General features: G+C 55.1%; 1 protein-coding gene across 1 annotated transcript in view; it reads right to left on the bottom strand.

The window, feature by feature from the left end:
- Positions 1 to 22,796, bottom strand: part of FOXP4 (forkhead box P4) — a 53,189-nt gene extending 30,393 nt beyond the window's left edge. Inside the window, exons 1-2 of the mRNA XM_041468265.1 lie at positions 22,613 to 22,796; positions 3,133 to 3,346 (exon numbers count right to left, since the gene is read on the bottom strand). Of these exons, the coding sequence (XP_041324199.1) occupies positions 3,133 to 3,330 (198 nt within the window). The 5' untranslated portion in view covers positions 3,331 to 3,346; positions 22,613 to 22,796. The remainder of the gene's footprint in view (positions 1 to 3,132; positions 3,347 to 22,612) is intronic.
- Positions 22,797 to 22,826: the final 30 nt, after the last annotated feature.

The following is a 22,826-nucleotide window of genomic DNA, read 5'->3' on the forward strand; positions in this document are numbered from 1 at the left end:
GGAATTTTTATCTTCCCTTTTCCTTCCGATCCTTTTGGAGGGTGGAGAGAAGTTGGGAAGGGCTGAAAAAAAAAAAAGAGAAAAAAAAAGAAAAAAAAAGGAAGATTTTTTACACTAACCTCATAAAAATGACATCGTCACATTCCAGAATTAGAGCCATTAAAACAACACACAGGGATATTTTTAGCTGGATATTAACAGTAAATGATGCCATATTGAGGAGCACTTCCACCAGCCCAGCCCTGGCCTTGCTTAACCAGAACCAAATGGCTCCAAAAGATCCAAAGGAACACAAAAATGACACAATTCCTCACAGGAAAATGAAAAAAAAAAAAAAAGCACTTTTTACACCCAGCTCCGTGTCTGTGGCCCAGCCCCAGCTGTTCTGCCCTGCTCCAGTGCTCCTGGATTTCATTCCTCTGCTCCTGACTCCTCAATCCTCACAGGTGAGGGGTTAAACCCAGCCCCACTAATTAAGAGGATAAGGAACACACTCCCATGGATAAAAAGGGGGAAAAGGGGGAAAATTAGGAAAAAGGAGGGAGGGGGGGGAAAGGGAAAAAAAAAGGGGGGAAAAAACAGGAGAAAAAGGGAGAAAAATGGGGAAAAAGTAGGAAAAAAGGAGGGGGAAAAGTGTCCCCCAAACCTGCAGTGCCCCCATGGATTTAAACCCCAGCTGCTGGCTAAAAGTTGGATTTTTTTTTTTTTTTCAGCAATTCAGCAAAAAAAAAAACCACCCTGGAAAACCCCAAATCGTGGCTGAAGCAGCGCTTTATTCCCACTCCTAAAAATCCAGAGGATCCCCCACCACAGGGATGTGCCACCCCCATCACCTCACACCCCCTTTCCTTCCTCCCCCGGGAATTCCAGGGGGATCCAGCCTGCCGGGGGGGGCTGCTGGATCCCTTTGGAGCCCGGCAGTGCTGGAGGTCCCTCCACGTTCCCACAGCAACAGCGGGGACAGGGGGGGTCCCGGGCCGGGGGCTGCCCCCCGGTGCCCCCGGGCGACCTCTCCCCTCCCCAGCCCCGCTTTGCACAAAGAGGGTGTGAGCTATTGAGGCTTTTCAGCCCCATCCCCAGCATTGAAATCCAGGGATTTAACCCCAGCGGCGGCAGAGGGAGGGAGAGGAGGAGGAGGGAGGAAGGGGAGGGGGATGCCCTTTCCACACCCCACCGGCTGCCTGGTCTCCCCTTCCATTCTCCTCCTTCCATTCTCCTTCCATGCTCTCTCCTTCCATTCTCTCCGGGATGCTCGGAAGTGCCATAGATTGGGGATTGGGAAAGACGAAGATGATGAAGGAACTGGAGCAGAGCTGGGTGACCCTGCCTCAGCAATCCTGCCACACAGCCACATCCCCTTGCTCCGGGGACACCCCAAAACAAGGTCCCTGAGCACCCCACAACACCCCCATGGCCTCAACATCCCGCTCACCTCGTGGCAGCACCCTTGGAAAGGAGCTTTAACCCAAAAATTCCCTGCAAAGGCCTGTTTGGCCTCACACTTGTAAAAGCAGCGAGGTCACAGGCACTGGAAAAAGTCAAATCCAGGCACAAATGGGAGCAGGAGCTCCCACAGACACAGAGCTTTGGGCCCACCAGGACGAGACGTGGCTCCCACCCCTGCAGGCTTCCCAAGGTTCCTCGGGGGGGATTTCATAAAGTCCAACGAGAATCAGGATTGAGTGCTGCCATTCCAGGATGAGGGAGCGAGCACACAGGAGAGCCCAGCCGTCCGAGAACCCGGGGAGAACGCTGCATGCTCCCGGGGATGGAGCAAAGCCTCCATCAAGCACCTAATTGTCCAAAACTCCTGCTGTGAGGACATTTATTCCTGACCCCAGCTGGTGCTCAGCCTGCTCCCTGAAGCAGGAAGATGGATAATCCTCGGGATAGGTTCTCCCCACTCCCCAGGTGCTGTCGCTGGAGGTGTCACTTGGGGTTTTTTTTGGAAGTTCACCAAACTATCTGCTTTAATAATCCCACGTGCCAGCCAGCTTCCCACCGGGAGTTTCACCACGGGGGTGAAATTAAACATCGGCATCCACCGGGAGCATCCACAAGGACAGAAAACCCAATTTTGTAGAGGAGATCCCCCATTTCACAGCCACAATTCTCATCTTTTTGGCTGAGGGGAGCATGGATCTCCCGTTATCCGCTAGAGTTCCGGGAGGGAGAGCAGGGAAATGCCACGGGGAGGAAATTAAACATCAGTATCCACCGGGAGCATCCACAAGGACGGAAAACCCGATTTTCTGGAGGAGATCCCCCATTTCACAGCCACGATTCTCATCTTTTTTGGCTGGGGGGGAGCATGGATCTCCCGTTATCCGCTGGAATTCCGGGAGGGAGAGCAGGCAGCTCCTCGGAGGGGCACGGGCAGCGGCATTACACGCATGATTACCCTTTGGATGCGGGGAACAGGGGCTTAGCGGCGTGCGGAACGCCTGTTATCCAGGTAATGGATTTACAGCACTCCCTACTAAAGTATCAGACACAGCAATTTTTTACAGCTTTCACGCTGGAATTTATGGCTCAGGGAGGCGATCTCCGTACGAGGCGAAGGATCATTGCCTTATTTAGTAGCTGAGCAGGGAAATTGATGTTTTTTTGCCAAAGTTTGTTTGGAAAGGTAAGCTGCAGGCACGTCCCCAGGGCGGAGAGGGGATGCGTGTGGTGGGGGACACGTGTGGCAGGGGTTACCCCAGGGGCACATCCAGAGCTGCTGCACACACACGTCACTGTCACACGTGTCCTGGGCCATGTGGGTGAGGGTCAATCTCCAGGAGCCCCCGGGAAGGGGAAAGCAGATCCTGGAAAACCAAAATCCTCGCAGGGAGGACCTGCGCCAGGGTTTTTGGTGTCCCAGCCCCTCAGACTGGGGCAGAGCAGGCAGGACCTTCCCCCAGAAACAAACTCCAACCCCAGGGATGGATGGGCTCTGCTTCCCAAGGGATGTGGGACAAGAACAACCCCCTGGTTTTTGGGGCATCTCAACCACGAACGGCCAAACCTGATGGAACCCAACCCCGACCTCAAAGCACAGCAAAACCTCATACTGTCCCCAAACCACAATCCTTGAAGGACCCCGCTGCCTGCTAAGCCAGGTTTGAAGGAACAGGCTGCCCATCCTACCTGCTGCTGCTGGAAGTGCAGGAGCTCCACGGGGCTCATCTCTCCGTTGGCCTCGGCTCCGGCGGCTCCGTCGCGGCCGCCGCCCCCGGGGCCGCCCCCGCTGCCGCCGCCGCCATCGGGCTGGTTGCTCAGGCTGCTCACCCCGTTCTGCGCCGAGGGCGTGGAACGGATCGTCTCCGAGGCAGATTCAACCATCATGACTCGCTAGCAGGACCTAAAGAGAGGAAAAAAGAGCCTGAGAACGGGGGCTGAGGTCGCTGGCTGTCCCCGGTCCCGGTGGGATGGCATGTCAAACCGTGCTGGGTTTTGGCTGTGTTCAGTTCACCCCAAAAAATAAATGTGGAGCTGCTACAGACATGCTGCATGTCCCTAAGCAAAGTAAGTGCAACCCGCTCCTTAGGAAAACCCTCAATTCCAGCTTTCCCTGAGCCTAGTGCAAGGCACAGAGCTCCAGGAATCTGTTTGTTTTCCCCAAATCCCAAAGTATTTCATGGTGAGAGCGAGGCTGGACACCAAGCACAGAGAAGCCGCACCTTGGATTCCACCCTGAAAATCCTAATAAAGCTGAAACATTCCCTCCAATGCTTCATCTCCCAGCAAACCACCACTTCCCAGCTGGAAAAACCACCTGGCAGAAGGTGCCAGGCTGAGGAAACGCAAAGGAACGGCAGAGCTGAGATGTGGGAACGAGAGCCCGGCGGAACTCAGGCTGGAAAATCCTTCCCTTCTCCCAGTTCTTGCTCAGTGGGCTCGGATGAGTGGCAGGTTGGTGGTTGTGAAGCTGAGGGTGCCTTTTTCTGGGAGAAACTCCTGGATTTGGGCTGGCACTGGAGGGAACAGGACCAGCACACCCAGCTCTGGTCTCTGCCACATCCAGCTGGTGCCACATCCAGCCCTGAGACAGAAAAGTGGCAGCACGGAATCCTCCCTCCTTCCCAACATGTTTTTCTCCATGGAAAAACAGTTTTATTTCCACACCCCTCCATCCCACCAGCACGGGCTCAGCGCTCACCCACCACCGCTCGCGGAGTTTGTAACAAGATGGGAACAAAAACAGAGGGATGGGATGAAAAAACACCACCCCCCTTTCTCTTTCCACCCTCTTTTCTTCCCTATTTCCCCCCTCCACACCCCAAAAGGCAGCGAGACAAACCAGGAACAACATAATTGCTGAAATGTGGCGTGTAATAATCGCTATTCAGGGGCTGATCATTCATATTAAACAGGGAGCAGCGAGCTGCTCATTTGCATGTTGGAGATTATCTGCATTTCAAAAGTCATTTCCGCAGGGGATATGAGTGACATCCATTCCCAAGGGGAGCTCCTGGCTCCCTCCCACTGTCCCAGGGCTCTGGGGGTGACACACCGGTGGCTGTGGGACAGCTCAAGGTTAAGGGGATTACTGGGATTTGGGTTTGGTTGGAGCAGTTTCCCAACGATGGGATGCTTACAGGATGCTGACTTAGGAGCAAAAATCTGGAATAAACCCTCACTTTTTCCTTAAAACTACATTATTTCCTTCCCCACTTTGAATTTCAAGGATTTCAAGTTCAGAAATATGAAATTATTGCTGTTCCTGTTGCCATTTTCCCTCCGAAATCCACGAGGCCCCACGGGGAACGCTTCGTGTCCAACACTCGAACGGCATCACCAGGGTCAGAAACTCATCAGGATTCCAGCAGGGATTTGACTTTTACATGGAGAACAGGAATATCCAGAGTTACAACAGGAAGTATTAAAAAAAGGAAAGAAAAAAAAAAAAAGAAAGAAAAAAAGACAGTTTTGGAAAGGATATAAAACTTTCCTGGCTTTGGGCATAAACTGGAGTTTAACTGTTGGGAATTAGGAGGAAATCTCTGCTGGTGGAGGAGCCGTGGGCTCGCTCTGGTGGTTCCAGCCCCTGCCAGAGGCGGGATGCTGGAGCAGATTCCTGCAGCCAGGGTGATTCCCGGAGCTGGGGACACCGGGCCAGCTGAGTTCCCTCTCCAAGTCCTGTAAAACTCCACTTCCCGTTCCCAAACCCCTCTGGGATGCTGGAGTGTCTGGGATCCCAACAACGCTGCGAGGGAAGTCATAAAAGAAAGTCATCATCATCATAATGGAAATATTTCCATTCCTATAAAAAGTTTTACAAAACCTTAAAGAAAAAAAAAAAAAAGGGGGAAAAAAAATAAAAACCAAGCCGGTGTCTGCGAGGTTATAAAGTGGATTTAAATTAGGAACAAGCACTTTTCCAGCCAGGACGGATCTGGGATGAGTGGGAAGAGCAGAACTCGGCTGAACGATGCCAGAGCACACGTGCAGCCCTGCACAGAGCCGGGAGGGATCCGCAGCATCCCAGCTCCTGCTGCTCATCCCTCGCAGTTCAAACACAACCAGTATTCCAGGGATTCTCCTCCACGGCATCCAGAGGGGCTCAGCAGGATCAGACCTTCCCCCAGGCAGAGAGGCAGGGACGGTGCCCAGACAGTCAGCGGGAAGATCCAACAACACCCACATCCAGAGGGAAAGGGTGGGTTTGGTTAAAAGGGGAGGGAGGAGCCCCCTCCAACGGCAACAGCAACAGAAGCTGCACAAATGGATCGTTAATTACCATTAATTACCATTTCAGACTCGCTGAACCACCGCTCCGCGTTTTTTGTTCCCCCCTTTTATCCAACCACGCACCTTCCGCAGGACAAAGGGAAGGAAACGGAGAATTACAAACGGAGCAACGAATCCCCCTGCCTTCGGCAGGACCATATGGCAACGAGGGTGTATTAATTACCGCGGCTTTTAATTAACAATTGCTTCATCTGAGCAGTAACATTTCCTTGACATCCCCCGACTCGCCGCTAACCTGCGCGGAGCCCGCGCCATCCCAGTCATCAATCCCGGTTTATTGACATCCATCCCTCCCGCAAACAGGCACGATCCCAGGGTTTTCCAATTAACACCTCCGCACTCTCTAATTAGCGCAATTAACAGGCTGATGGATGCCCGGAGCTTCCCTGGGAAGGAGAGGCTGGAGCATGGGCTGGGGACGCGGATCCCACCGCGTGTGCCACGATTCCCGTGGGAACACCACGTGTGTGCCATGCCAGGGAGCCTGGCACTGCCACGGAGCCTTCCAGAAGGGAAGGATGGACATGGAGGTGACCAAAACCATGGGCTCAAAGCAATGGATGTGGGATTTTGGGAGCAGCAAGAGCAGATGAAGCAGTGATTTCCCCCAAAACAACTCCCCAGGAATTTTGGGCCATCCAGACCCGTCCGAAGCAATGCCACCACTCCACTGATTCCAAGGACAGGAAAATTCAATGGCACTTCCCCCCCCAGGACCTGCTGGAACAGCCACACCATGAGCTCCTCAGAAACCACTGCCCCAACACCAATTTCAGCAGCTTTCCCTATTTTTCATTATCCTTGCACCGCAACCCTCGGCAGCTCTGTAATTTTGGGCTGCCCTTTGTGGGCCATGCACAGACCCAGTGTCACCTCCACCCTGCTGTCCCTGTCCTCGAGTCCCCATCCCCAACCACTGTGGGTTATCCTGTCCTGAATTTCCCCAGCCACAAACTCCAAGAGCTCCTAAACCATCGCCCAGGAGGGAGGGATGAGGAATAACAGTGGGAAACATCACTGGGAAGACTCTCCTGTCACATTTCACAAGCTAGGGCAGCACAGGTGACACGACACAAACTGATACTGAGACCTTCCAGAGGCTGTTTCCACCCCTCCCACCACATCCAAGTCCCAAAGCAGTATTCCAGAGTCATCCCAGTCCCAAAGCAGTATTCCAGAGCCTTCCTCCCAGCTCCAGCCTGGCCAGGACACGGAGGGGAGCAGGCGGCCTCTCCCCTGGGTACCAGCGGATCCCAAAGGAGCACGGACCCAGCAAACGCCCCCAAAGCCCTCAGAAATCTGCAGGATGCTCCTCTGCACAGCTGGAAGGAGAAGAGGACTCAGGAAAGCTGAATCCCAGGCACTGGATCTGCTCCCAGCTACGGAAAGTTGAGCAACCTGCCCATCCTGCTCCGGCACTGCGAGGCTTTAGGAAGCGGCTGCTAATCCTAAAAGGCTTCGCTGGAAGAGAAGCACCAGCCCAGGATTGCTCCAAGAGTGGCTTTTTACCCTTTAATTAACACATAAACACATGGAAATGTGGAAAGGGGATTAAAATAAAAGTCTGGGGGAGCTGAGACGAATCCGGAGCATTACTGTAAATTAGAAGATATTTAAGGAACCAGGGACTGGCTAAGCCCAGGCACTGCTTTAATGGGATCTCACCTCTGGGCACTTTCATCTCCCACTTTCATCTTGCTCCCAGCAACTTCTTTGGGAAGAGCAAACCTCTGGTGCTTCACCTTCACCCCCCAGCTCTTCTCACCTGCCTCGGTGCCAGCCCAGCCCAGCTACACTCGTGGGCAGCAGGGACTGGCAGGCAGTGAATGCCACAGCGAGGTTCTCCTCCCCCCAAAAATCAGGGATCCTTGGATCAGCTCACTCAGAGAGCTGGAGAGCACCTGGAGGTGTGAGAACTCCAACAAGGGAAGCCCTGGGATTGTTCCTGTGCTCCTGGCAAGCCCCACGTGCCTCTCCAAAACCTGTCACCCCTGGAGCACCCCTTGCTCTCCAGAGCTGCCCCAAGCGCAGCCAACCCCACAGGAGATCCCATATCCACCCCACACATTCCCACAGACACCAATGCCCGCCTGGCACCTCTCCCATCCCCTTCCAAGCTTCGAGGAATACAAAACCCTTCCCGGAGTGGGTGTGGGACTGGCTGGAGGTGGCCAGGCCGGTGTTGGGACAGCGGGATGCTGCTCCATCCCGGAGCGCGTGCCGGGCACCGGGGCTGCTGCCCCATCCTGCTCCATCCCGGCTTCCCTCGCTGTGCTCTTGAAAAGATTAAAAAAAAAAGGAACCCCACTCCATCTCATTAAGAAAGTAAACACAAGAGCCGTCTAAGTGTCTAATTAAGCTTCTAATTAGTCCCTGCTTGTTACTAATGCAAATTAGATTACGGCGCTTAACTACAGCATGTCCACAACACCCTTGTTAATTGCGGCCTTTTGAAATTAAATTACTCCCTAATTAGCATATCAAAGCCATTGATTCGGAGCCAGGAAAGATGAGGGCAGGAGGAAGCCTAACGCCAAGTTTTGTTAATCAGGGACGTCTAATTAAATAGTGACGTGGAGCACGGGGCTCCCACCTCGCTGCTCCGGAGCCACCACACGTGGGGACCCGGGGACAGCCCCTCGGTGGGTGCTGGTGGTCTCTGCACCCACCATGGATCACTGCTGGGGTGATGGAGCATCCTGTGGGCCAGGATGCAGGTCCACCACCTGTGTCCCATCAGGTCGGGATGCAGGTCTGGTACCCGTGTCCCACTGAGGAAGGATGAAGGTTTGGTACCCATGTCCCACTAGATTGGGATGCAGCTCTGGTATCCACATCCCAGTGGGTCAGAATGAAGGTTTCATACCCATGTCCCACTAGATTGGGATGCAGCTCTGGTATCCATGTCCCAGTGGGTCAGGATCAAGGTTTGGTACCCAAGCCCCACCAGGCAGGGATGCAGGTCCAGAACTCCTGCCCCACCAAGTTGGGATGCACGTTTGGTACCCATGTCCTGGTGGGTTGGGAAGCACACCCAGAACTTGTGTCCCAGTGGGTCAGGATGCAGGTCTGGTACCAGTGTCCCATCAGGTGGGGTTGCAGGTCCAACACTGGTGTCCCATTAGTTTGGGATGCAGATCCAGCACCTGTGTCCAATCAGGTTGAGATGCAGGTCTGGTACCCATGTCCCAGCGGGTCAGGATGAAGGTTTGGTACCAAAGCCCCATCAGGTTGGGATGTAGGTCCAATGCCTGTGTCCCATCAGGTCAGGATGCAGATCCAGAACCTTCTTCCCATCAGGTAGGGTACCTGTGCCCCATTAGGTGTGGCTGAAGGTCCAATACCTGTGTCCCACCAGGTTGGGATGGAGGTCTGGTAACTCATGTCCCATCAGGTTGGGATGCAAGACCAGTACCTGGTGTCCCATCATGTCAGGATACAGGTCTGGCACCTCTGTCCCATCATTCCACCCTGGAATGCAGGCCCAGTGCCCAAATCCTGCAGGATTCCCACAGGGCATTCCCCAAAATCCAGGAAGCCCCCATGGAGCCACATCATCACCACAGTGCAAGTCCAGTCCTGCATCCCCTAATTTCTCATCCCCCTAAAAACTTGCTTTCCTTCTGCCCAACACGATCCAAATGGGAACTTAAAGATCCCAAAACTCCCCTTCTGTGCACATGGATCAGGGTCACCCTCTCCCCAGCCCCCAAAATCCTTGGTGACCCCACACAGGAGCAGGAGAGGCCCCTCAGTGAGGACAGGCAGGGCTGGAAGAGCCTCTCACCTGTCAGATCCCAAATCCAGCTGGGCACGAGAAGTGAGGGGACAGTGCAGGGCACAGGGGGAGGTGACACTGGGGTCCTGACACCGAATCACCCCTTAGGACTGGGGGGACACATCCCCTCACCACCCCTGAGGAGCCTGGGATGGGACACCCCCACCAAATCCCCATCCCAGATCCTTCCCTCAAAGAAAACCAAAACTACGTCTCTGCTCTCATCTGGGCGATCCCCCAACACCTCCAACCCCAAATTCCCAACTGGACATCAAGAACAGAGCCACCAGGGAGGAGACTGGATCCAAAGGCAGAACCACTCCAAGGAGAGTGAAAGTGAAGCCTAATTTTGAAGTTATTTCAATAACTTCCTGAATGACCCAGTTCTTCCCATTTTATAACTTTTCCTGGATTTTTTTTTTGGTATGTTTTTTTCTCTTTCTTTTTTTTCTTTTTTGTTTAAAGAGGTGGGAAGGGAAAAAAAAAATAAAGGGACGAAGATTGGAAAAGTTTAATAGAGGGAGAAAAAGTCTATTAAAAAAAAAAAATAAGGCAGGCAGCCCGTCTCAGGGGAAGAGCTGAAATATTAAAGAAAGGAAAATCGCTTCTCCGGCTGCCGAGCCAGGGCAGGAGAATGGAGCAGCTGGAAGAGAAGGAACGGGGCACTTTTAATTGAAAAAAAGGAGATTCAAATGAAATATCCAATATCCCCCGTTAAAGAAAGGAAGAAAGATGGACCTTGGCCGCCGAGAAATTGCTGAAAGCCCCAACTTTTCTTTCTCTCCCCCTTTCTCGGAAGTTATAGGAAAGAGGGATGAGAGAAAGGAAGGGAAAAAAGGGTCTTTCATCCGAGAGGAACTCAGGGGGAATGGAGGATGAGGGCGGGCAGAGAGAGAGAGAGAGAGAGCGAGCAAGTTTTATTCATTTATTTTATTTTATGAGATGAGTAAAAATAATATATTTAAAATAAAAAAAGAAAAGGCCGAGTTTTATAATGTCCCAGTGTTTGGAAGCAGCGGAAGGGAGCGGAGAGGGGGGAAAGCAACTAAGAACAGAAGGGCCGGCTCCAACCACCCGCCGCACGAGCCTCTCTCCCAACGAGATTCAATTAATTGATAACAAGAGGCATCAAATTAATTTTTCAAGGATGTTAGATTTTGATGAAGGAAAAAATCTCTCTGATTTTAATCGGGGCGGCGTTTAAAAGGCATAAATGAATATCCCTTTCTAATCATCTGAGGCGCCGAGGAAGCACCAAGCGGTTAACGTGGAAATTCAAATCGTTTAATTGGGGAGGGGGGGGGATGAGGGGAGGTGGCCGTGGTGGGGGAAGGGGGCCCGGGATTTTCTTTTTAAAGAGCTTTATGAAGAAATTATTTTTTTAAAAATTATATTTCTTTCAAGCATCTTCGCTCTCCCCCTCCCCGTCCTTCTCCCAGCTCCGGAACGCAGCCGCACTTGGAAAAACCCATCTCAGAGCTTTTTGCTTTTCAATAGAGACTGTTTCCCAGCACAATCTAATTAACAAAAATGATAATGAAGATGGTGGGGAAAAAATTTCAGAGGGAATCAAATAAAAAAAAACAAAAAAAACCCCCTCCAAACCTCCCAGGGAAAAAACCCCAAACCCACGGAATAAGGGGAGATTCCCACCACGCACAACTCCCATCCATGGCTCTGTGCTTCCACACAGGATGAGGGTTTGAGGATTTGGGATGAGGTTTTCAGTACAATCCCCCCAAAATCCCATTAAAATAATTGCCAGCAGCTTCCATCGCTGGTGTGGGATAGAGCTGCAACCAACACTGCATCACCCACACCAGTTTTCCAAAGGTTTTTCCAGTATCCCCCCGTAAATCCCAGCTCATTTCAATTCTCTCCCACACACCCAGTGCCTGGCTCACACTTTTCTGACACTCACACACTGGGGACACATCCCCCTGGTGCAAATCCCACCTGGAATTCCTGCTGCAGACACCAGAGCCCTCATCCCACCCGGAGCACACAGAATGCTCAGGCCAAAATCTCCTCCGTGCTCCCTGCTCCCAGCCAGGATGGTCCCACACCTGCCTCCCAGAGTCTGGGACACCTGAGGAACAGGAGGCATCTTCCTCTTGGATGGAGGCTCGAGGACACTGCTCTGTGGCAGTGAGGAAGAGCAGGGACATGGGAAAATGTCCTGACTCAATCCCTGGGAAGGCGAAATCTCCCGGAAAAGGGAAGCGATGGGGGAAGCTCTTAAACCAAAATAAACCCCAAACTCCAGGAGCTCCCCACTCCCCATCCCATCAGGAGAGGCTGCAAAGGGCAAGGATGGAGCCAGGGAAGAAGAAATGCCCTGGAGCAGGCGAGGGACACCCTGGAATGGGATGAGGAGCGATGCCAGGGCTGGGACTCAGCCTCTCATCCCGAGCGAAATTTTCCAGCCGAGTTCATGGGAAGTCAGACTGGAAGTTGCTAAAAGTCTCTCCTGGCCTTCAAATAATCCAGAGGGGAAGAAAAAACAGGCATGGTACCTACAGAGCAGGAGGGAGGAACTCGGATGCCACAAGTTTTCCCAGACTCTGTCGTGTCTGTGCAAAAATTCATCCGGAAAAGGCTCTGGTTAATGCGCTCCCCGATGCTTTCCACGGCAAATCCCATTTCTATGCAGGAAGAGGCCTAGTTTCCATCCAGAAATTATGCTGCTCATGAGGAGGGAGAAGAAAAAAGGCAGTGGGGGCAAGGACTATCCTTGGGCATTTTCAAACTCCTGGTCTGAAGTCCATTTTTCTTCGCATCCCGATCGGAGGCAGCGTGACCCGAGGCCGGCTCCGTCTCGCAGCCCTGCCAGAGCCCAGCTCCACACTTCCAAACAGCTTCCCTGATTTTATTCCTGCTCAGCTTGGCTTCTCCACGGGCAGCCTCAGCATCTCCTGGTGTCTCTGGGCACCTGCCACCCCCACGGAGCAAAGCCAGCCCCGCAGATGAACACGGCTCCCGACAGCTCGGCTGGGAATAACCCCGGAGATTTCTCCACTAAAATCTGGGAAGCAGCGTGCTCGGCAGGGCTGTGCTGGGATCCTGCTCTGGGAATGCTGCTGGGTGCCCACGGAGGGGAGTGGGATGCTGCATTTAATATTTGAGGTGTTGGGAAGAGAGCACGAGAGGCAGGAGCATCCCTTGGCAGCGGGAAGCGCTTCCCACCAGGAGCCTGTGCTGAAGTCAGAAGGTCACCGGGGTCCCCTTCTCAGTATCACCTGCATGAGCCACGTCCAGCCACCACATCTTCTTCCCAGGAATGTCCTCTTCCCAGGAATGTCCCCCTCTGTGGCTCTTCATGGGGAATCCGGGAGGCATCGCCCGGCCCAGCGCGGATGGATCCCGCAGGGATTGCCCCTCAGGGATGGCAGCAAACCTCTGTCAGGGCTCCAGCGTCCCTCTGGATGCCAGCCTGGCACAGAGGGAAGGGATCAGGTCCCACAGCATCACTCCAGGGTCACACTCAGCATTCCCAGGTCGTGCTGATCCATCCAGGCTCCTGAGCATCCACAGCTCAGGGAAACGGCATCTTCCCAATCCCAGCTGGACTGGGATAGAGCTGGGGAAGGGGGAAGTGAATCCATGTCCTGAATCCCTGCTCGTCCCAGGCAGCGCTTCCTCCTGGGAATGGTGAGATCCTGAAGCCCAAATTCAGGGTGTCCTGGCCCCCAGGTGGCTGCTGCTGCTCCATCTCAGTGGCCAAGGAAGCCCCTGGCACCTTCCCAGTGCTGTGGGACACAGAGCACCGTGCAAATCCCAGCGATTACTCCCAGGAACTGGGCTCCCTCCACCCCTCCTAAAAATAACCCTCAACCTTTAAAAATATTAATTAATGATTCACCAACTGCTGTCACCCTCCTGCAGTCCTGGGGTCCTCTGAGCACTTTGGGGTGCTGGGGCAAGGAGGGGCTCGAGGTCCCCGGTGCCCACCTGGCTCCCAGTGAGGACTCGCCACTGGACAACTGGAAGATGCTTTTTTAGGGGAAATCCCCAAAATCTCCAGCTGAGAGCTCTGGCATGGGGTCACAGGGTCACCTCGGGCTGGGTGCCCACCCTCTGGGTGTCACCTTTGTCCCATGACAGCCACAGCACAGCCTCCAAGTCCCTGCTGGCACTGCTCCTCCACAATCCGGTCACATCCTCTTCCCGCATCTCCTGTGAGACACAGGCACACAGAACTGTCCCCAAACTGTCCCTGGGTGGGCAGAGAGCACTGAGATCACCCACTGCAGGACATGGTGTCACAGGGGCTGTCACAGGCAGGGTGCCAAGCCAGGGGACATCTCCTGGTGTCCCCAGACCAAAAAATCATCACACCGTGGTGAGGGAGGGCAACAACACCGGGATACAGAATCAGACAAACTGTGAAGAGGACACAGCTGGGGACACCACATCCCTCAGGGACATGAGCCACATCCCTGGTCCTGTGTCCCCCATGTCCTCTCCAGCACCAGCACAGTCCTGAGTACTGCCAGGAGTTTTCAACCCCCTATTATTATTCTAAACCTCCAGATAAATTTGTGCTCATTCCCACAATTTTCCCCCGGCAATTTGTGCTCATTCCCACAACGATTCTGAGTGCTTGCTGCAGTGGAAGGAACTGTTTGTCCCCTCAGAGGGGACAGGGGTCTGTCCCTCCATCCTTTTCCCAGAGGGATGGGCACAGCCCTGTCTCCATCCCAAATTTACGGCTGGAAATTCAGCAGCAGCGGCGCTCCCGACGCATCCCCTGCTCCGGCACGGTGGGGACACGAGGGACCAGCCAGCACCGACCCTCCCAGAGCCAGCAGCAACCCCCAAACCACCCCCTCACCTGCCAAACTCCCTCCCACTGCATTCCCAGATGGAGCAGACTCTTCCTCAGGGAGGATTTTAAACCCCCAGCCCCACAGAACAGGGGGATCACCCCCAGCATTCCTCCTTCCAAGCGGTGCCAGCTGGGAAACCTGTGGATGCAGGGATGAGGAGGGGTTTGATCCATGGATGAGGCTGCTCTGACAGCTCCAGATTTGAAGCCACGGCTCCACTTCCCAGGAAAAATGGAATTTGTTCAGTGGGAGCCCACCAGAATTAAGGGAAAGGCTTCAAGGAATTTGGGAACAGGCCCTGCCATGCAGCCTTTTATGAATAAAACCTGGGTTAAAAGAAGTAGGAATAACCCAGACAGGGCTGGGTTCTGCCACAGGCTCCTGAGCATCCCTCAGGATGCAGACCCCAGCCCTGAGACCCATCCCATGGGAAAAGGCTGAGCTGGACCCTGCAGCCCCCCTGCACCTCTAGGTTTGACTTTGGGAAAGTCAAATCCCAGTTCCAGCCCAAATCCCACTCATGTCACTTTGGAAAAAGGGGATGGAGTGAAGGTTGTGCCGTGCCACGGGAGCAGAGCTCAGCCAGAATTCCCTTCCCAGGGTTTCTCTGCCATGCTTGCACTCCCACCTCTCACAGGATGGATTTTTGGACATTTCCCTTCACCTGTTTCTCTCGAGAGCACAGGGAGGGAATCTCCCTTCCCCAATATGCACAAAAAGCCAAAATGACAGAGATCTGCTCCAATTCTTCCTCTCCTTCACCTCCATGGAGGAACAAGGGACCCAGACCCCTGCAGACCCCTACACACCCCGAGTGCTTTGGGGTCAGAGGGACAGGAATGGGTCCTGCCAGAGAGGCAGAATAAAAGATGAGAACCCCAGACTGTGAGTTCCAAGAGGCTGAGACAAGCTGGGAGCAATGGGATGAGCAGGAGCATCACTCTCCTCCTCCTCCTCCTCACCCCCCCAGCCCCAGCTTTACCCACCCAGCAGGTGACAAGGGCCCCTTTAGTTTTCCAGATGAGGAATTCCTGTTGATTTGGAGGGTTTGATTTATTATGAGGAACATCTGTGGCAGCCTGGCTCCCCAAACCTTGCTTGGGCAGAGCTGAGGCCAAGCACAGGGCAGGGCAGCAGGGGATGGGGGACCCTGCCCTGCCCACAAACCCAACCCCATCCCAGCAGGACCCTGCTGCACAAATGCAGGATCAAAATCCACCCAGGAAGCTGCAGGGAAAGCAGGTTGAGGTGTAAAGGAGAAATGTAAATTCTTGGGAAATAATCCCAGAGAAAGGCAAAGCTAGAGACTTTATAATCCCACCTCAGTAGAAATCCAGGTTTGCAGCTCTGCCCGGCCCAGCACATTTCCAAAATTAACATTTCCTTCCTCAAAACTTACAGCACACTTCTCCCCATGTCTCTATTTGCTCTTCTGTTTTTAACAGGCCTGGTAATTCTGTGTTTCTCTTCCCCATCCAAGTTACCCCACGCTCCAGGGCATTTCCCTCCCACTGCCAGCATCCTGGAGGAAGGAACAACCTGCTGGGTGCCAGAAACCCTCCTGGGGACACAGAGCTCCTCAGCACCTCCCTGCTGGGACAAGGGACACAGCCTGGCAAGTGTCAGCCAGAGGGGACACAGGAGAGCTCTCCTCCCTGTCCAGCACAAAGTCTCTGCCCAGATCCTGGCCCAGTTCAGCCCAAAACTCTGGATCCTCAACAAGGAACTGCAGCTCTGCCAGGTATTTCCTGCCACAAGTTGTCCCCTCACCTTGGGTGGCTCCTCCAACCCCGTCGTGCCCACCCTGAGCCACAAAAGCTTTTCCAAGGCAGCAGTGAGGCACTGTCCCCCCATCCTTGGATGTCCCCTGCCATTCCCTGCCAGGCATTCCCTTCCCCCAGGAGCTGGGGGTGAAGAATCCAGGACCACCCAGGTCCCTGCAGGCTGTGGGGTCACTCCTGCTCCAGGAGCACCCTCCCAGCAGCTCCAGGAACGTGTGGGCAAGGCGGGGTGCCCCGTGCTGGAACCCCACCCAAGGGATGTGCCGTGACCCTGGCACGGGATGGGGGGCACCAGCAGAGCCGTGAGCCCGGTGCCAGCTCCAGGAGCTGTCCCTGGGCTGTGGAGCACCAGCAGAAGGGCACAGCGGGCACATCCCCACTCCCAGGAACGGCAGACACCCAGGAGAGGCAGGAATGTGAACCCAGGGGGCCTCCAGGTGGAAGGAACTGCTGGGAACCCGGGATCACAGCTCATCCCTGGCTCCACAGCACAATCCTGGCCTTGTATTCTGCATTAAGCCTCCAGCCTCGAGCCCTCCTCCACTGTTCCCTCTTTTCCCAATCCATGACAGCTCCTCCAAGGTGGTCCCATCCACATCCTGCTCCCAGTCTCAGAATAAAAGCAAAAAGAAAATCACTCACCTAAAATCTACAGGTTGTGGAATAAAGCAGGACTCGGAGACAGCAAGGGAAGGGTTTGGGATCAGAGCAGACAGACCCCGAGGGAAGCTGGCAGTTGGATGCTCAGCCAGGAACATGGAATGGCACTGATTTTGTGCCTTTATCAGCCTTGGAGCAGGGAAATCCCTGTGGATAAGCCCAGCTCTGGCCAAGGGCTGTTCCAAGGAGTCGTTCCCGAGCACCTGCTCCGGGCCAGCGGCTCCATGGCTGTGGGAACAGCAGCAGCATCTCCCCGAGCTGCCAAACACAACCTGCACAGCACCCAGAGCACAAACCCATCCCACTGGGGCTGCCTCCTCTTCCTCCTCCTCCTCCTGCTCCAGCCAGGGCCATCCCGCTGCTCCCCAGCCCCATCTGCCCATTCCAGCTCCGGCGAGTTTTCCCAATGAGGCACAAAAAACCACTTCCAAATCACCTCCAAATCATCCCCCCTCACGGGATTTTTTTCCTCCCCTATCCCCTTAAATTTTTTTGTGCACTTTCCCACAGTTTTGAAAGGAATCCTCCATCAAACCATTTTATTACCCCGACTTCTGCCTCTGACAAACCCAGCGCGGAGCCCTGCGCAGAGCAAGGTGAGATTTCCTCCACATCCACCCTCTGCTCCTTATTCTCCCAGGAAAAACCCCTGGTTCTGCTGCCAACCTGGCTCTACAATCCAGGAGGAGGGACAGCTTCCACGGGAACACGCTGCCAACAGCTGCTGCCAACTTGCCAGGGCACAGAGCCGCCGGGAAATGTCACCGGGGTTGGCAAAGCCGGCACCAGATCGCTCCACCCCAGAGAGACCTCGGCACAACAGGCTGCAAACTCAGCCTGGCTTTTCCTTAAAAATAAAATAAACCCCAGGAGAAAGGATCCAGACTCACGCCGGGCTCCTTTCCCTGTGATCCCAGTGCCAGCCCCGTGCCCGTGGCGCAGGAATCCCTTAATGACTTCCCTCCAGCTCATCCCTGCTCCAGCAGGATCCCTACGAAATAAATCGTGGCTTTGGATCTCTCCTCGCCTCCTCCTCTGCTTCTCCTGCCTCTCCCCTCTCCCTTTTCCCTGATGCCATTCCACTTCCAAACACGTTTTTGTCACGGGCAGCCGGATCACCACAACACATTCCGTGCTGAGCCGTGCCAAGAGCCGTTTAAATTAGGAAAAGTTTGTAAAAAACAAAAACAAACCCTCAAGCAGCGTCTTGGCTGGATTTCATCTCCCAAAACACTTGGAGAGGGGGGGAGGAAAAAAAAAAAAAAAAAAAGATTAGGAAGTTTTTCAAGCTGTGCCCGGCCCCATCTTGATCTACAAGTTCTGTTTGACTTGAAAAGGTGCAGCACAAGGAGGTTTTGTAAGAGATAAAATGGGTGCAGGTCCTTGCCCTGAGCTGGCCCAGGAGCCAGCGCTGCTGGTCACAGCCCCACGGCCACTCAGGGGGCTCTGGGGCCACCCCGAGTGTCACTAGCTCCGTGTAGAGCCATGTCCCAGCCCCTGGGGCTATTTCCCAGCCAGCTGCTCCCCCTGAGTTTCAATCAGGTGCATCCAGGAGTGGCTCACGGAGGATTTTTACACTTTCCGAGGCAAACGCGTGGAAATTCCAAGCTCTGAGTGGTTTTATTTTCTCTCTTTTTCCTTCCCTCTCCTGCTACCAGAGCTCATCCCTCTGTGGAGAGATGCCCACGGAGCAGGACCGAGCTCCCCACCCTGTCTGTGCTGCAGGAGCTGCAAATCAAAGAGGAAGGGACAGGAAATTTCAAGTTCCCACTTCCAGAAGCGGCAGGTGACACCGAGGCGGCAGCAGGGTCATTTCGGGAGCGGAGGAAAATCCCAGGGTGGCCCTGGAGGAGGAGGTGGAATCCCCCCCTGCACCCAGAAATGGGGAACACCCCCTGGAGACCCCAAACCCACCTTGCCAGCCCCATCCCAGCGCTCTGCTGGACTTCAAACCCACGGGGATGAAGGGGAAAAAAAAACCATCACAACCCTCCCTTCCCGAAATAAGAGAATTTCCCCAAATCCTTCAGGCTCCCAAAGCCCACCAGTGAGGGGAAAGGCAAGGAGCCATAAATGTGTATGAGTTATAAACCCAGGGACCTCCGGGCTTCTCCTCCCGCCTTTCCCCGGTGGGAAGAATGAGCCCGTTGCCGTTGCCCCCCACCTTGCTGCCACAAAGGCAATCCCAACCCCACAACTCTCCCCCTCCCCGCCGGACTGACAAGAAAAGAGAAAAAAGAGTGAGGGGGGGGGAGTGGGAAAAAAAAATAAAAAAAAATCAAAGGAGAGAAAACCCTGAAAGCCAGAGCCCCCCGGCCCCTCCCCAGCCCCACAGCGAGACACAAACATCAGCAGACTCAAAGCATCCCCCGAGCCAGCGGCGGAAAAGAAAAGCTCCCGGGCTCTCCGGGCAGCAACTTCACAACTGAGTGCACTCGCATTCCTGCCGGGTTATTAGGAGAGAAAGGCCGAGGGCCCGAGGAGATATTTTAGTGTCACTTGGTTTTATACATTGCACTGATTTTTTTTTTTTGGTGTTGTTGTTGTTGTTTTCTGAATGCTCCCTGCTCTTCCCTTTCCAAAGGGGATGTAAAACCTACGGCTGCCTGGTTTCCAGGAAGGACAGCAGGGCTGGATACGGATTTTACAGATATTTTGGATATTATCTGTTTCTCCAGCCCCTTCCACACCTCCCCCAGCAGCAACTTTAATCCGTTTTATTCCACCTCGCTCCGTTTGCTCAGCCTTTCCCCCCTGCCCACCCCACGCCTCCTCCTTCCCTGACCCCGCTGGGCGACACATCCCGGGGTGCAGGGCTTGGAGGGAGGATTTTCCACACCGATCCACTTCTCCTGCACTTTTCCCCCCCATCAAATCCAACTTTGTGCAGCTCGGCAGTGCCACTTTGGATTTGATATTTTACCTGCCAGCGATGCTCAATCCGGCCGGGAACGGACGCACCCCACACTGAGAATCCCGTTAAAAAGGGGCTTTGGGATGGGGGAGATCCACAAAAAAAAACCACCCCCAACAAATAATAAATTAAAATTCCACATCAAAATAAATGGGGAGCAGCTCAAAGCAGCAGCTCCCAGCATTTTTTCTGGGAAATCCCAGGAGCAGAGGGCTCCGGGATCTTCTCCACAGCCCCCAGTCCCACTCCACAAAGGGCAGGAGAAGCCGGAGCCTCCCAGAGCTCCACAGCCCTGACAAAGCTCCCTGGTTTGGCACAGGGAATTCTGCCCCTTCTCCCCCACATTTTCCCCTTTCCCAGCTCGATTTAAGCAACCTGAAGGAGAAAAAAATTAAATAAAAAGGGGGAGAGCAGAGTAATTTTTCCAACCCTGATGATTTCCTCCACCCACCCGCTCCTGGAGCTTGTTAGATTTATTTTTGATGGACTTTAAGGTGGGGCGGCAATTAAAAAAAAAAATTAAAATCCTTAATTTAGAGTTTAGATTTTGGAAAACCCTGAGACTTTGCTGTGTTTTAATCGAGGATAGGGGGAGGAATGAAAGGGAACACATCCCTGCCGACACCCGGGACCGGGTCACGCTGCCTGCGTGAGACACATGTTGGGTTGATTTAACATCAAATCCCTGCTCTCCACGGAACGTATTCCCCATGTAAATTTTTAACGCACCAGCAGAAATTTGTAAAAGTAAATCCTCCTTCTGGTTTGGGTTAAAAACAACCCAACCTTTTAATACAGAAACTAATAACAATTTTATTGTCTGCCCCACAGCTTTACAACGCTCGCGGAGAAGTGAGGTCTTAATCCGATGGAAGTTGGGGTGGAGGGTGGGAAAAGGAAAATCTTGGGGTATCAAGTGATGGGGAGGGAAGAGCTGCCTGAAGCTGAGGAGTGATCCCAGGCAGGAATTTGGACACGAATTCCTCCAGGACTACATTAAGAGTAGCAGAAAAAAAAAAATAATAATCTCAACGCAAGTTTTCCGAGCGGGCACTTCCCAACCACGACTCCCGGCAGAGTGGGGTTGGTGAATTATTCCCTCTTTCTCGTCTGCACATTTTTCATTTGTATTAAAAAGTGCACAGGAGGGAGAGAGGGGGAGACACACGGCCCTTGGCTTGTCTGCGTTTTAAACGGGGAAAGAGAAACCAGCATCGCTCCCAAATGGAAAAAGAAAACCCAATTACGCTCCACTTGTTCTCTCCCATCCACACCTCCGAACGCGCCTGCCAACTCAAACCAGATTTCCTACACCCAAAGAAACATCCAGAGCCATCCGCGGCACTTCCCGAAGTGCCCTTTCCTCCCGGAGAGGGGGAGAGGGGAGAGCAGACAGAGGCGCGTTTGTTTATCCCACGGAGGAGCGGGGAGAGGGAGCCGGGAAGAATAGAAATCCCTGAACTTTGCCAGCGCCGGGAGAGCATCGCAACGACGGCAGACACCGCGGTGGGAAGGGGATGTTGCTGGAGGCTGATCCAGGGCTCCGGGTGAGCCAGCACACGCTGTCTGCCCGGGAATTTCAGAACTCCCAGAAGACGATGCTCCGTAATAAAAACTCTTCCCCAACACGTTATCACTGCCGGTACCATCAGCGGCCGCTGCCGGCAGCGTCCCCGCTGAGCTCCCGCGGCACCGGGCATCGTGTCCTGGTTAGAGAGACCCTCCCCAAATCCTTGGAAAAGCCTCCCCAACCTCTTTCCCCGTCCAAACAAAGGCGCACGGAACCCCCGCAAACTTTACAACCGGGTGAAACCCAGGCGCGGGTGAGCCGCGGGGCAGCCGGCTGCCGTCAGCCCCTCCGGAATCCAAACCTGCGGGGGTTTCTCGGGAATATTCTCCAGCTCCATCCGAAGCCGTGCCTCGTCCTCCTCTCCCTCACCTTGCAGTCTGGGTTAGGGTTTTGGACGCGGCGCTGGATTTTCCCAGGGCGCTGCGGGAGCGACGGCCGGGCTGGCTGCAGGTTGTCGGGGACGGCGGCGGCTGCTTCTCCCAGGAATTGCAAAACTTGGGGCAGACTTACGGATTTCTCTCCAAGGAGGGAATCACACCCCCGGGCCCAAGCAGCGGCGGGTCGAGGCTGAGTTAAAATGTGATGGAGGAGGGGGGGGGGGGAAAAAAGGGGGGAAAAACCCACCCGAGCCCTCCAGCAGCCGGAATTAAACCAAAACTGCCGGAGAGAAAGGAAAAGATGGGGAGGAAATGGGAAGCACCAACAAAGGGAGCGCTGGGGCGGCTGCAGGGCAGGGGCGGCCGGGCCCCCCCCCACCAACCCCGCTGCGCTGCCCCCTCGGGGGGTGCGGGACCCCCGAAGCGCCGGAGCGGAGGCGGGTCCGGATCCGGCACCGGCAGCGCGGCTGTGCCGGCGGCGGCAGCGCAACTTTCCCGGGGCCCGACCCCCCCTCGCCGAGGGGGCTGCGACCCCCCCCGCCCTCCTCCCGGCTACCGGCCGCCCAAACGCCTCGGGGGCGGCGGCGACCCCCGCGCCCGCCCGGAGCCGGGCAGCCCGCACGCACCGGGACCCCCGCGCTGCTCGGGGCGCACCGGGACCCCCCGCGCCCCCCTGGCGAACCCCACAGCCCGGAGCGCCCAGATCCCCGATCCCTCGGTGCCCGCCGAGCCCCGGCCCGCCCGCACCCCCGGCTCCCCCAGCGCCGGCCCCGCTCCCTTTGTCCGGGCGCCGTAACAAAACTTCCGAGCGCGGCGCGGCCGAGCGCGGGGCACGGCCCGCCGGGGGCAGCGAGGCGACACACGGGGGGACACTGCCCGCGCCCCCCGCACCTGCCGGGGGGTCCCGCCCCGCGCCCCCCTCCCCCGGGAGGACACCCGCGGACCCTCCCGCGCCGCTCGCACCCACCTGGTCGCGCCGATCGCCGGGCTCCGGGGCGGGCATGAGCCGCGCCGCTCCTTCCCCCGCCACCCCTGCACAGCCCTCCCCGCACCGGCACCTTCCCCAAACTTCGACGGGGCGGGCGCGGCGGGGCCGGAGCTCAGAGGCGGCGCGGCATGGCCGGGCGGGGAGGCTCCGTGCGGCGGGGCCGCGCTGCGGAGCGGGGCCGTGCGGGGCTGGG

The sequence above is a fragment of the Pyrgilauda ruficollis genome, unplaced genomic scaffold, assembly GCF_017590135.1.
Source record: "Pyrgilauda ruficollis isolate IOZ18807 unplaced genomic scaffold, ASM1759013v1 scaffold216, whole genome shotgun sequence".
Taxonomy (NCBI): Eukaryota; Metazoa; Chordata; class Aves; order Passeriformes; family Passeridae; genus Pyrgilauda; species Pyrgilauda ruficollis.